We start from the raw sequence: 15,000 nt of genomic DNA, 5'->3' as shown, positions 1-15,000 counted from the left end.
ACTCTCTACCATTATTTCTCTGTCACTTATTATTATTATTATTTATTTTTAATATCTCCACTCCATGTGCTTTATATGTATCTTTTACACCCTTTTTCCCTCCCTCTTTTTTCTCCCTCCTTCCCTGCCTCTCTCCTTTCCACCCTCCCAACTTCCCCCAAACTCACTTATTCACTCTCTCTCTCTCTCTCTCTCTCTCTCTCTCTCCCTCTCTCTTCTCTCACACACATTCTCTCTCTCTCTCTCTCTCTCTCTCTCTCTCTCCCTCTCTCTCTCTCTCTCTTTCTCTCTCTTTCTTTTTCTCTTTCTCTCTCTCTATCTTTTCTTTCTTTCTTTCTTTTTTTCTTTCTTTCTTTCTTTCTTTCTTTCTCTTTCTCTCTCTCTCTCTCTCTCTATTTCTTTCATTCTTCTCTCTCTCTCTGTCTATCTATCTATCTATCTATCTATCTATCTATCTATCTATCTATCTATCTATCTATATATCTATCTATCTATCTATCTATCTATCTATCTATCTATCTATCTATCTATCTATCTATCTATCTATCTATCTATCTATCTATCTATCTATCTATCTATCTATCTATCTATATATATATATATATATATATATATATGTATATATATATATATCCCTCTCCCCCCCTTCCTCCCTCCCTCCTTTCCCTCCCTACCATCCCTCTTTTCCTCCCTCCCCCCATCTCCCTCTCGGACGTCCTTTGATTCGATCTTTTTTCCGTTAATTAATGTAGAACTATTACCTCGAGAATAATTAAACACAACAATAAAATTTCGATGAGCTGCTTATCACGCCCGAGCAAACGAGCGGACTCGAATTAATTTCCCTTGCTTCGTGTACGAGTTTGATGCCGTGCTCTTAAGGCGCTCGGAAATGAAATGAGCTCCCCCCTCACCCCCCCTTTCCCCCCCTTTCCCCTGAGGAACATGAAAAGAATCGAGCGGGGAGGGGGGGGGGGCAGGTGATAAAATAATTTTGGTAGAAGTACGTCTGAGGGTGGGATGAAGAAGCTGAGGGTGGGATGAAGAAGCTGAGGGTGGGGTGAAGAAGCTGAGGGTGGGATGAAGAAGCTGAGGGTGGGATGAAGAAGCTGAGGGTGGGATGAAGCTGAGGGTGGGATGAAGCTGAGGGTGGGATGAAGAAGCTGAGGGTGGGATGAAGCAGAGGGTGGGATGAAGAAGCTGAGGGTGGGATGAAGCGGAGGGGGGGGGGAAGCTGGGGGGGGGGTGAAGGTGAGGGTGGGATGAAGGGGAGGGTGGGATGAAGAAGCTGAGGTTGGGATGAAGCTGAGGGTGGGATGAAGCTGAGGGTGGGATGAAGCAGAGGGTGGGATGAAGCTGAGGCTGGGCTGAAGCAGAGGGTGGGATGAAGAAGCTGAGGGTGGGACGAAACAGACGGTGGGATGAAGAAGCTGAGCGTGGGCTGAACCTGAGCGTGAGATGAAGCTGAGGGTGGGGTGAAGCAGAGGGTGGGATGAAGAAGCTGAGGGTGGGATGAAGCAGAGGGTGGGATGAAGAAGCTGAGGGTGGGATGAAGCTGAGGGTGGGGTGAAGCTGAGGGTGGGGTGAAGCTGAGGGTGGGGTGAAGCAGAGGGTGGGATGAAGAAGCTGAGGGGGGGATGAAGAAGCTGGGGGTGGGAGGAAGCTGAGGGTGGGATGAAGCAGAGGGTGGGATGAAGAAGTTGAGGGTGGGGAGAAGCTGAGGGTGGGGTGAAGCAGAGGGTGGGATGAAGAAGCTGAGGGTGGGATGAAGCAGAGGGTGGGATGAAGAAGCTGAGGGTGGGATGAAGCTGAGGGTGGGGTGAAGCTGAGGGTGGGGTGGAGCTGGGGGTGGGATGAAGCAGAGGGTGGGATGAAGAAGCTGAGGTTGGGATGAAGCTGAGGGTGGGATGAAGCTGAGGGTGGGATGAAGCAGAGGGTGGGATGAAGCTGAGGGTGGGGTGAAGCAGAGGGTGGGATGAAGAAGCTGAGGGTGGGATGAAGCAGAGGGTGGGAGGAAGAAGGTGAGGGTGGGAAGAAGCTGAGGGTGGGATGAAGCTGAGGGGGGGGTGAAGCAGAGGGTGGGATGAAGAAGCTGAGGGTGGGATGAAGCAGAGGGTGGGATGAAGAAGCTGAGGGTGGGATGAAGCTGAGGGTGGGGTGAAGCTGAGGGTGGGGTGAAGCTGAGGGTGGGGTGAAGCAGAGGGTGGGATGAACAAGCTGAGCCTGGGATGAAGCTGAGGGTGGGATGAAGCTGAGGGTGGGATGAAGAAGCTGAGGGTGGGATGAAGAAGCTGAGGGTGGGATGAAGCTGAGGGTGGGGTGAAGCAGAGGGTGGGATGAAGAAGCTGAGGGTGGGGTGAAGCTGAGGGTGGGGTGAAGCTGAGGGTGGGGTGAAGCTGAGGGTGGGATGAAGCTGAGGGTGGGATGAAGCAGAGGGTGGGATGAAGAAGCTGAGGGTGGGGTGAAGCTGAGGGTGGGGTGAAGCTGAGGGTGGGGTGAAGCTGAGGGTGGGATGAAGCAGAGGGTGGGATGAAGAAGCTGAGGGTGGGGTGAAGCTGAGGGTGGGGTGAAGCAGAGGGTGGGGAGGGGGGGATGAAGGGGAGGGTGGGGTGAAGCTGAGGGTGGGGGGAAGCTGAGGGTGGGATGAAGCAGAGGGTGGGATGAAGAAGCTGAGGGTGGGATGAAGAAGCTGAGGGTGGGATGAAGAAGCTGAGGGTGGGATGAAGCAGAGGGTGGGATGAAGAAGCTGAGGGTGGGATGAAGAAGCTGAGGGTGGGATGAAGAAGCTGAGGGTGGGATGAAGAAGCTGAGGGTGGGATGAAGCTGAGGGTGGGGTGAAGCTGAGGGTGGGGTGAAGCTGAGGGTGGGATGAAGCAGAGGGTGGGATGAAGAAGCTGAGGGTGGGATGAAGAAGCTGAGGGTGGGATGAAGAAGCTGAGGGTGGGATGAAGCAGAGGTTGGGATGAAGAAGCTGAGGGTGGGATGAAGAAGCTGAGGGGGGGATGAAGAAGCTGAGGGGGGGATGAAGAAGCTGAGGGTGGGATGAAGAAGCTGAGGGTGGGATGAAGAAGCTGAGGGTGGGATGAAGAAGCTGAGGGTGGGATGAAGCTGAGGGTGAGAGAGAGAGAGAGAGAGAGAGAGAGAGAGAGAGAGAGAGAGAGAGAGAGAGAGAGAGAGAGAGAGAGAGAGAGAGAGAAAGGTGCAGATAAAGAATGCTGATGATAATAACGCTATGAGATATACCGTATTACATAAATCCCAGGAGCGCCAAGAGAGCGGGACCGGCGCGGCGAGGGACCGGCGGCTTCGTGACAATGGCGAGTCTTCTTTGTCGCGGAGGAAGAACTTTCACTCTTTGTGTTCCTTCGCCTTTGAAGGAAATGGGTGAAATATCTCAGTTGTTTACAGTTGTGTACATGACTGCTTGCAATTTGTTGATATTGTCGAAAATAAAAGTTGTAGTGAGAGAAGTAATTACTACAATAGTTAGAAGGATTGGGGTAACAGGTTTGTTATTAGCGCAGATGCAGAAGTACTTATAGCAACAGTAGTAGCGGCAGCAAAAGCATTGGCAACAGCAGCGGCGGCAACATTACTTTAACTGCAGCATCTATAGCTTCAGCAACAGCAGCATCGATGGCAGCAGTTAATGTTTAGACATATATCCTCTCAGGCAATGTAACAAGATGGGATGTGCGCATGTTATTTGACTGCGTTCGATGCTCTCTGTCCATATCAGTGCCTATAACAAGCGTGAAGATCAGTGAGCAATGAAGAAAGGCGTTTCAGAATGACACTTTTTCAAACGTGAAGATCAGTGAACAATAATGAAAGGTGTTTCAGAATGACACTTTTTCAAACGTGAAGATCAGTGAACAATAAAGAAAGGTGTTTCAGAATGACACTTTTTCCATTCGCTCTCGTGCGAAGAACACCGCACGGAGACTGGTCCTTTCATTTCCATCGGAGTTCAGAGTATGTAGGCCTGCATTAAGCGTGCTCGCTATGGCCATACTAATGATCGGAGAGCTCATTGGCCGTACATATGTAGCGGTACGGCATGCGGCCAAGTGGCAAGTGTATTGTGTCCCAGCGATCGCGAGACTCCAGCCGCATAGCAGTGTAGCGCCACGCCACCTGCCCATGAATATTGATGGCTCATTATAGTTACTACGGACGGTCTGTCGCTCGTTGGCCCGGGCGCGCTCCGCCTCTCCTGCTGTTTTCTCGCCTGCTCTTTGGCTTTCTTTTCTTTTTTGTCATGCGCTCTCATTATTTTTTCCATATATTTTTCCTGCGTTCTCTTTGCTTTTCTCTCTCTTCCGTTTTTTCCGTTTTCTCCTTCGTTCTCTTTTCCATTCCTACTTGCTGTTCGTTCTCCATTTTGTTTTCCATTCTCACTCTCTGCTTTTCTTTTCTTTTTTTCATTCTCTAATGACTAAGCATCGTCATCACCATCATCATATCCATCACTCTCACCATCCTTACTATCAAAAGTATTCGGTATCAGCGCAGCGCCAGCACACACGGCCCTGGAGCCACGCGAGTACCCAGCGACCGCAATCCCTAATGCAGTGTAAGCCGGCCAGCGCATTCAGGGGAAAGCAGGGATAAAGAAGCCCCTTTAAGCAGAGGAAGCCAAGCCAGCAGAGCAGCAGCAGCAGAAGGGAGCTTTTTTTTAAGCAGAAGTAGCAGAAAGGGACGAGAATAGGATAACAGCAGTACGAGGAGGTGAGGGGACGACGGCGAGGTGAGGGGAAGGAGGTTGGAGAGGGTTCCGAGACAGTAATGTCATACTGTCAGTTATTGATGCGTTTTGTTATCACGCGAGGCTCTCGTTACTCCCTGATTGTTTGAGTTGCCGGGACCGAGAACTGCCCTAATGTGTGTGTATGGACGGCGTATGTGCTGTGCGGGGGGGGAGAGAGAGAGAGAGAGAGAGAGAGAGAGAGAGAGAGAGAGAGAGAGAGAGAGAGAGAGAGAGAGAGAGAGAGAGAGAGAGAGAGAGAGAGAGAGAGAGAGAGAGAGAGAGACAGAGAGACAGACGCACGCCACGCACGCACGCACGGCACGCACGCACCCACACACACACACACCCACACACACACACACACACCACACACACACACACACACACACAAACACACACACACACACACACACACACACACACACACACACACACACACACACACACACACACACACACACACACAGACTGACAGAGACAGAGACAGAAAATACACACACAAGGTATCAAAAGATTATTTTGACTCACTTGTTTCAAACAAAATGCTCTATATTTGATGTATCATTTAATGTTTTCCGTAAAAATAGTGCATATGCAAAAATATGTTTACATGTTTATTCCCAAAATAAAGCTATTATTTTTCAAACAATACTGTTATTTGGATATTGTTCAAATGTCAGATGCCCTAGAAACAATTTAGATGTGAGAGTGTCTCCTCCACACAAAGATCCATATTATTTCAATTGAGATAAAAGGAAGAGCCCTTGCGTCATTTATTTTGCACAGGAAAGCCAACTGAAATGCAAATAGATTAACGAAAATTCCAGAATTCCAGATTATCTCTCGGTAGAAGCATCGAACAAAACTTGAAAATTGAAAATAATTCAGTAAAAACAAAAACGGGGCCTAGAATTGAAAGTGAAGAGAAGGGAATTGATAAGAGGCCAAAAGATTTCGTGGAACTCTGATAAAAATAGCGAAAAAGATTGACAAGACATGGGAGAAGAGAGATACGAGGAAGAAGTGAAATATAGAAAGGGGAGAAACAGGAGAAGAAAAAACAAAAAAACTCAAAGGGGTTACGGAGTGGAGGAGACGAGCGTGGAGGAAGGAAGAGTGCAGGAAACAGGCGATGAAGGGTACATGGTAGAACGAGAGGAGCGCTGCCAAAAAGGATTAGATGGAAACCAATAAAGTGAGTTGGAAAAGGACTGGGCATCGAAGGAACCCGTGTCGGAGAAGGTGAGAGGGGAACGAGAGTGAGGGGACGAGGGGAGGCAATCCGTCAAAGTGGCACACTAACAGATAGGGGAAGGGAATTATTACAGCAATCATTTCTTTTTTGAATTTGTGGTCTAACGCGGATGTTGTCTTATGTAATCACAGCATGAAACCCTGTCCTTTGGTAGAATGTGTTTTGCTCATGTAGAAAGTCAACTTTTTTTTCCTTTTTTTGACAGGCGAATTGTCAGTAAAAATCGTATTTTATTAATATATCCTTTTGACGTTGTAGAAACATCGTAGTCCTTAAGCTGTAAACTGACTTCACTTTCATCTTAAGAGAAATTTGCCCTTTGGGGGAGTGAGAAAGAGCATGGAAGAGGGAAAATAAAAGCGAAAAAGGGAGGGAAGAAAAGATCGAGTGAAGATAGAAGTGAAGCAGGGGAAATGAAAAGGCAGAGGGAAGAAAAAGAAATATGAAGGAACAAAGAAAGGAGAGAAGAAAGAAGAGAAAAAGAGAAAGGAAAGAAGAGAAAAAGAAGAGGAAAGAGAAAAAGAGAAAAAGAAGAGAGAGGAAAGAAGAGAAAAAGAAGAGAGAGGAAAGAAGAGAAAAGGAAGAGAAAAAGAAGAAAGGAAAAAAGAGAAAAAGAAGAGAGAGGAAAGAGAAAAAGAAGAAGGAGAGAGAGGAAAGAAGAGGGAGAGAGAGGAAAGAAGAGGGGGAGAGAGGAAAGAAGAGGGGGAGAGAGGAAAGAAGAGGGAGAGAGAGGAAAGAAGAGGGAGAGAGAAGAAAAGAGGGAGAGAGGAAAGAAGAGGGAGAGAGAAGAAAGAAGAAGGAGAGAGAAAAGAAGAGGGAGAGAGAAGAAAGAAGAGGGAGACAGAGGAAAGAAGAGGGAGACAGAGGAAAGAAGAGGGAGACAGAGGAAAGAAGAGGGGGAGAGAGAGGAAAGAAGAGGGGGAGAGAGAGGAAAGAAGAGGGGGAGAGAGGAAAGAAGAGGGGGAGAGAGAGAAAAGACGATAGAGAGAGAGAGAAAAGAAGATAGAGAGAGAGAGAAAAGAAGATAGAGAGAGAGAAAAGAAGATATATAGAGAGAGAAAAGAAGAAAAAGAGAGAGAGAAAAGATGATAGAGAGAGAGAAAAGAAGATAGAGAGATAGAGAAAAGAAGATAGAGAGATAGAGGAAAGAAGAGGGAGAGAGAGAGGAAAGAAGAGGGAGAGGGAGAGGAAAGGTAAGAGGAAGAGGGAGAGGAAAGAAGAGGGAGAGGGAGAGAGAGAGAGAGAGAGAAAGAGAGAGAGAGAGAGAGAGAGAGAGAGAGAGAGAGAGAGAGAGAGAGAGAGAGAGAGAGAGAGAGAAAGAGAAAGAAAGAAAGAAATACAAGCATGTAGAGGAAGCATAGGACGCCGCGGAGAGAGTTAGGAGGGAAGGAAAGGATTGGTGGAGGATTTCGACCTCGAAGAGCGGATATCGGGCCGGGGAGGGAGGGAGGGAGGGGGGGGGGGCGGATAGGAACCGAGGTAGCGGGCTGTTAGTGCGAAAATGTTATTTGCATTGAGGTGGTTTGGATAAATCATTACATTAGGACTTCGCCTTTTGTTTTCCGATTGCGTTGTGTCCCAGTTCTATAGGGAAGCAGACCATTCGGATTATTGCATTTGCATACATTGTACCTAGATTTGGATGAGGGATTGGGCGTGTGGTGCGTGTGAATTAGGGTCTTTGGCGGTGTGGGCGCTGATATTGATAATTCCTTGATAAAGGTTTCTTTTGCGAAAAGTTCTTGTTCCATAAGTAGAACTGACCGCTTGTAATATTAGCGTTTGGGTGGCCAATATAGCAAAAGAACATTTGATTTGTAATATCTGTTTGTATTACATTTTTTTCCAGAGGATTTTAACATCTCGGACTGACGGAAGTCCGGAAGAAGATCACGATTTCTTGCGAATGTTACGATGTTATTGGCAAAGTTCCCTGTTAAAAACTCTCTCCGGTCTTGTTGGGAGAGGACGTTCTGTGTGTGTGTGTGTGTGTGTGTGTGTGTGTGTGTGTGTGTGTGTGTGTGTGTGTGTGTGTGTGTGTGTGTGTGTGTGTGTGTGTGTGTGTGTGTGTGTGTGTGTGTGTGTGTGTGTGTGTGTGTGTGTGTGTGTGTGTGTGTGTGTGTGTGTGTCCACGTGTTCTTGTGTATTTTTCTCTGGTGATGACGACAGTAATGGTAATACTGATAGCTTGGAAGGGAACGAAGAGAAAAGTAAATAGTAGGATTTGTGAAGGATTTCATTAAGAGCAGGTAATCCCAAAGGTAAGAGACACGGACACGCGGCCACGCTTCGCCCTATTTTTGTAAGCGTTTAGGTTGGCGTTGATACGAGGTAAGCAAGACATCGATAGTCATATCAACGAAAGATAACGAGAAAGGAGACAAGGCAGCTGGAAATCTGCAGGACAACTGAGAATAGACGGCCAAGTGTCATGGGCAGTGACACAGATATCTAAACAGTTACATGACAGCCCGATCCCCCCTTGCTCCCTTGTTCCCTTACCAGCTTGCCCCTATACGGACTTGCTCCCTTACCCATTGCCCCATTATCTACTTGCTCTCTTGCCCCATTGTCCTCTTAACCCCTTGCTCCCTTACTTCCTTACCCTTATGCCCCATTATCCACTTACCCTCTTGCTCCCTTACCCTATTGCCCCTTATCCTATTACCCCCTATCCTATTACCCCCTTGCTTCCCTACCCCGTTATCCATTTACCCTCTTTCCCTCTTGCTCCCTTATCACATTGCCCCCTTATCCTCTTACGCCCTTGCTCTCTTACTTTCACTCCCTTGCCCCCTTGCCCCAGGTGTGCGTGCGGCGGGCGAGGGTCCCAGGGCCGCTTTGCATTAAGCTTCAGTGCTGGCTTTGGGTGTTTTGTTCTGCTTGTCTTTGCATTCTGTCTTGGGATTATTGTTGTTGTCTTTTTTTTCTTTTTTTTTGAGATGGCATCAAGGAAGAGGTTCTCTTCGAGGTCTGTTTCATATTTAATTTATTCAATAGGATTAACGATAATGCAGTTGGTGTGGTGTTTGCTGTTGCCATTGCCTTTATTATTATTGTCGTCATTGTTGTCGCCGCTGCAAAGGATTGCTATCATAATAGCCACTTGTTTTTTATCGTTTATTCTTAATGTCGTCTTTATCATCGTCACCTCTATTCGCCTCAACAGAGCTCATGACACACAGTAATTTAATGCACCAACAAAACTAGCCTGGTTTGTTATTTTCCGCTGTTCTTCACCATTCGTCGCATGTCCTTGTCTCTATTTCATTTTTCGTAAGAAGCTTAGAGAATTATGAGTAATTATTATTCTGTCAATTTTCCGGTTTGTAAGGCTGTTGCTGAGATTGCATTCGGTATGTTTTTGATATTTGTCATTCCATGATTATTACTATGCGACTATTATTATTTGGGATACATGTTTCGATACGTCACTTGTCGCCTGATTATCATTATTGCATTAGCATATGTAATGGTTGATGAATTGCAGTGAAATATTTATGTATTTTTGAAGTCATCATTACTGTCATTCCCCTTGGGTCTCGTCTTCCACCCTGCCCCATCACGCTGCAGGACGGTGTACCTGGGGATCCCTCCGCGCTTTGGAAAATGTAACAACTGTGAAAATATTAAAGGGAAAGTGTCCGAGTCTAGGGCAAAGTGAATGTTCTCGAATGGTGTTTCGCGTTTCAAAGTCTTGCGTTTATTACCTTCGCGTCTTTTTTGAAGTTTTCTACTTGGTTAAGGTGAGGGAGTGATAGGTTTGTGTGCGGGTTTGTGTGTGGGGGGGAGGGGGGTAGTTTAGTTTAGTCCTTTATTTGCCGTCCTGGCTACTTGTAAAGGCGTGGGCAAACCTTGATACATTTGATTTATGGCCATTGCATCATACAATATCTATAGTTTTATATATACCATAGATGAATTTATCTTGTGCAAACCGGTCAAAATGCTCTATGCTCTATACAGCTGTCACGCCGTTGAGAATTCATCAACTCATTCAGGTGCTCCTTGAAGGGGGTTCCAATAATGTGCGAAATCCTAACAAGTGCTACTCCGAGATCCTTATCCACACTGCTTATCACATGCTGATCTTACAAGGCGGTCAGCACGATCATGCCTTGGGATTCCAACAGGCGATGGTATCTACACAAATTGCAATCATGGCCTCAATCTTTTGCACGATATGCGATTATTCTGATACCTTTGTTTAGAGTATTCAGAGTCAGGAGTAGCAGAAAATTACTTCTGAGCATTGATTCAATAGAAATTCTGTGAGAAGCAGAAATTCAGTGGTTTTGAGTATTTCTCCCAACACAGTTAGCGTAGAGCCTCCCAGTCATGAACCCGCCTGCAATCCTTGTGCTGCAAAATATTGTTTTATACACAACAAAACGCGCCCTGTTATTGAAATGTGGCGTGTAAGCTCCGTAGGTTTTGTTGTTTTGTTATTCTGTTATTATCAAAGCTACTACTACAACTGTTTCTATTATTCCTTTTATTATCCGTATTTTTGTTGTTATTATTATTATTTTTTAAACACCGTCATTATTACTATTATTGATATTGCCTTTATTATTATTATTATTATTATTATTAGTAGTAGTAGTAGTAATAGTAGTAGTAGTAGTAGTATATTGTTATCCTTAATATTTTTAGATTAGATTGATATTATTGTTTTGTTAATGTTATAGCTGTTGCTGTTGTTAGTGTTAATGTTCTTGATATTGCTATTGCTACTTGCTCTCATTGTTGTTTTTATTATTACTGTTATTATTTTTATTTTTGTTTTTATTATTATTTTTGTTATTATTATCATCGTTGTAATCATCATTATCATTATTATTTTTTTTACATAATAATTATCTCCACGAAGGAAGTTATATTTATGGTCGCTTTGGATAGTTTGTTTGTTCGTTAGGGTTGACAGGGTAACTCAAAGAAGTTAGGAATATACTTTTCTGAGGTGTGTCTTGGCCTGACTTAAATGCCATTAAATTCGGATTTTTTTTTTAATGATTGCATGGTTACCCACAATGCCTTGTCTCCATCAGTGGGGTTATGTTTATGTCACCTGTTTACTTGAGAAAGGTGATTTCGATGTAATTCTGTAAGAGTGATATTTTTTCGCATCAGTTGTTGTCACCCGTTTTTCCTTACCCTCTGCCTTTATCACTCCTTCCTTTCTTCCCTCCTCCTTCCGCTCTCCTTCTTAAGCGTCGGGTTAGGTAAGAGTGAAACATTGTGGAAGAGTCATTTTCTTTTGCAAAGCTGTTTCTTTCTCTTAAAACCGTCTTTTCTTTCAAAGGCTTTGATCTTTCCTTGGGAGGTGTTTAAGCTTCTTCATCGCTGCGCTCTCTCATTTCATATATTTTTACTTTGCATTCTTTCTTCGTTGATAGGCTTTGGGATTCTTCGTGTTTTTTTGTTGTTATAATGATTTTTTTTTATTCACTGTGTTTGGTATTTTATTTAGCTCGTAGGGGAGGGAGGGTGGGAGGGAGGGAGAAAGGGAAGGGAAGGTAAGAAGAGAGAGAGAGAGAGAGAGAGAGAGAGAGAGAGAGAGAGAGAGAGAGAGAGAGAGAGAGAGAGAGAGAGAGAGAGAGAGAGAGAGAGAGAGAGAGAGAGAGAGGGGGGGGGGGAGGCGAGAGAGACTGACAGACAGACAGAGGCAGAGAGAGACACAGACAGGGACAAAGGGAAAGCGCGAAGTGACCCGCCCGCCCGCAAATATTGGTGGTCCCCTTGTCCAAATCAAGCCGCCCGGGCGCCGTGCATCGCGGGCGCATCCGCTGCATAGCAAAAGAAAGATAGTGACCTCGTTATATCAAGCAGTGGAAAGTTCCTGTCGATATGTTCGGCTTTCTCGACAGCTCTGGGCCGACCACGACGTCGAGCCAGATATATTTGTGTGTCGAGAGCGTTGTGACTCGGGCCCGCTGCCGGCGAAAACTTTATCGGGAGAGCTGCAGGCCGGAAATGTTTTTAGTCTTTTTTATTTCAGCTGTTCGGGTATTGTTTCTTTGATTTTTTATGTTTTGTTAATATTATGTTATTGTTATTATTATCATCATCATCATCATCATCATCATCATCATCATCATCATCATCACCACCACTACCACCATCACCATCGTCATCATCATTATCATCATATTACTTTTATGCCTGGTGGTATGTGTGTACGTGTGAGTGAGAGTGAGACAGAGAGACAGACAGACAGACAGACAGACAGACAGACAGACAGACAGACAGACAGACAGACAGAGAGGGGGCGAGAAAGGGAGAGATATTCATCCACTGCATATCTCGACAAGTCCCCAACACGTGATTCCACAGGTACTCATTTTATTAATTACATTATCATCCCGAAATGGGTATCAAATAGATGTAGTTTTCTCCTTGATATTTAGAAATCAATCAGCCAAGTGATTGGTGTTCCCCCAAGGTACTTCGAGCGTATTTTGGAATAAAAAGCGAGTACTTTGTCGTGAAAAGGAAATTAGACACGTCGCTCAGAATATTCTTTAGTGTTCACGTTACAGATATGCTTTGACAGTCTTTTTCCTCTCGCAATTGTATTTGCTGAGATGGGGACAAATACAATTTCCTTTGGCTGCGATTGGAATCTCGTTGAGGATTGTTCTGGTATGCGTAGATAGTATATATATATATATATATATATATATATATATATATATATATATATATATATATATATATATATATATATATATATATATTTATGTATATATATGTATATATGTTCACAGATATACATATATAGTTATATACACACACACACACACACAGATATATATAGATATATAGATATTTATATATATATATATATATATATATATATATATATATTTATATATACATATACATATATATATATATATATACATATATATATATATATATATATATATATATATATGTATATATATGTATATATATGTATATGTATATGTATATGTATATATATATATATTATATATATGTATATATATATATATATATATATATATATATATATATATATATATAAAGTATGAGAAGGAAGGAGAGAGAGGAAAGGACAAAGGAAATTAAATTCATCATCATTTGTCCATCCTCCTCTGTCTTCCTCCGCCTCCCCCCCCCTCTTTTCCCGCATTTGTATCTCGTCCTCCTCGCGGCCGCCGTTCGTGTGGACCCTGGCCTCGTGTCATCCTCGCCACCGCAATTCCGCTTGCAAGTTCGCATTGGAATTCAAATTGATAACCTGCCATCGAGAGCCGTAATTCGTACCATCCCGGAAAGGCCTTTCGGACGCAGCGCCGACCCACGCAGAGGCTCGCGCGTTTCATCATCGCTCCACCGATCCACATGCAGAGTGGAGGGCGAGATGAACACTGCTGCTGGAGGAGGAGGAGGAGGAGGAGGAGGGGCATAGTACTGGGGAGCCGGGGTGGGGGGGCGAGGGGTGGATAGTTAGGGTGCGTGGGAGGAGGGAAAGGGGGGGAGGTCGTCCCTGTGAAGGTGGGCGTTTTGAAGTAGTTTTCTCTTTGGGTAAAGGCGGTATATGAAGAGATTTTTTTCTCATCCATTTGTAAATATGTGTATATGGATTTGATATATGAATAGGTCTTTGGATGGTTAATAGATAGATAGATGGATATATCTACTTTTCGCGCACAATTTTTTTTTCAAATGCAGATGTTTTCCTTATTTATATAGTTATTTAAACGCATAGATCTAGCCTCTCACTAACACATTTTCCCTTTAAGGTTCGTCCGGGGAACAGAGTGTACCAAAATCTTACTCATTTCTTGCGAAGGACGAGAGCAGCCTCCCGCAGCGCCCGTGAAATGCGTGGGAATGTGTCTTGCGGAGGGATCAGCGGCAGGGGAGAGGGGGAGGGGTGGAGGAAGGAGTGAGGGAGAGGGTAAGAAGGAAAGGGAGAGAGGAAGGAGTGAGAACGGGGTTGAGACAGGGTGAGAGGAGGAGTGAGAGACAGGGTGAGCGGAGGAGTGAGAGACAGGGGGGAAGGGAATGAGTGAGAGACAGGGTGAGAGGAGGAGTGAAAGATAGAGTGAGAGAGAGGGAGAGAGTTGCTGGGTGGAGTGAGAGAGAGGGTTAGAAGAAAAAGGAGAGAAGAAGAGGATTGAGAGATAGGGGGAGGGTTAGAGCAAGAAGCAAAAGGAGTGAGAAAAAGGGTTAGAGGAAAATGGAGAGTGTAGAAGAAGATGATGATGATTTGAGAGAGAGAGAGAGAGAGAGAGCAAGCAAACGAAAGAGAAGAGTATGAAAAGAGAGACCGAGCGAGTGAAAGCGAGGAAGGCGAAGAGAGAGAACAAGAAAGAGGGATAGAAACGAAGGAAGAAAGAGCGAGCAAGGAAGGTGAAGAGAGGGAACAAGAAAGAGGGAAAGAAACGAAGGAAGAAAGAGCGAGCAAGGAAGGTGAAGAGAGGGAACAAGAAAGAGGGAAAGAAACGAAGGAAGAAAGAGCGAGCGAGGAATGTGAAGAGAGGGAACAAGAAAGAGGGAGAGAAACGAAGGAAGAAAGAGCGAGCGAGGAAGGTGAAGAGAGGGAACAAGAAAGAGGGATAGAAACGAAGGAAGAAAGAGCGAGCGAGGAAGGTGAAGAGGGGGAACAAGAAAGAGGGAAAGAAACGAAGGAAGAAAGAGCGAGCGAGGAAGGTGAAGAAAGGGAACAAGAAAGAGGGAAAGAAACGAAGGAAGAAAGAGCGAGCGAGGAAGGTGAAGAGAGGGAACAAGAAAGAGGGAAAGAAACGAAGGAAGAAAGAGCGAGCGAGGAAGGTGAAGAGAGGGAACAAGAAAGAGGGAAAGAAACGAAAGAAGAAAGAGCGAGAGAGGAAGGTAAAGAGAGGGAACAAGAAAGAGGGAAAGAAACGAAGGAAGAAAGAGCGAGCGAGGAAGGTGAAGAGAGGGAACAAGAAAGAGGGAAAGAAACGAAGGCAGAAAGAGCGAGCGAGGAAGGTGAAGAGAG

The 15,000-nt window shown here is 44.9% G+C and overlaps 1 protein-coding gene across 1 annotated transcript in view; it reads right to left on the bottom strand.

Moving 5' to 3' along the window:
- Positions 1-4,013, bottom strand: part of LOC113806312 (uncharacterized) — a 7,717-nt gene extending 3,704 nt beyond the window's left edge. The window contains exons 1-3 of the mRNA XM_070133553.1: positions 3,906-4,013; positions 2,648-3,051; positions 1,008-2,164 (exon numbers count right to left, since the gene is read on the bottom strand). Of these exons, the coding sequence (XP_069989654.1) occupies positions 1,008-2,164; positions 2,648-3,051; positions 3,906-4,013 (1,669 nt within the window). The remainder of the gene's footprint in view (positions 1-1,007; positions 2,165-2,647; positions 3,052-3,905) is intronic.
- Between the last annotated feature and the right edge of the window lie 10,987 nt (positions 4,014-15,000).

The sequence above is a fragment of the Penaeus vannamei genome, chromosome 19, assembly GCF_042767895.1.
Source record: "Penaeus vannamei isolate JL-2024 chromosome 19, ASM4276789v1, whole genome shotgun sequence".
Lineage (NCBI taxonomy): Eukaryota > Metazoa > Arthropoda > Malacostraca > Decapoda > Penaeidae > Penaeus > Penaeus vannamei.
This window is presented reverse-complemented; position numbering and strand designations above follow the sequence as displayed.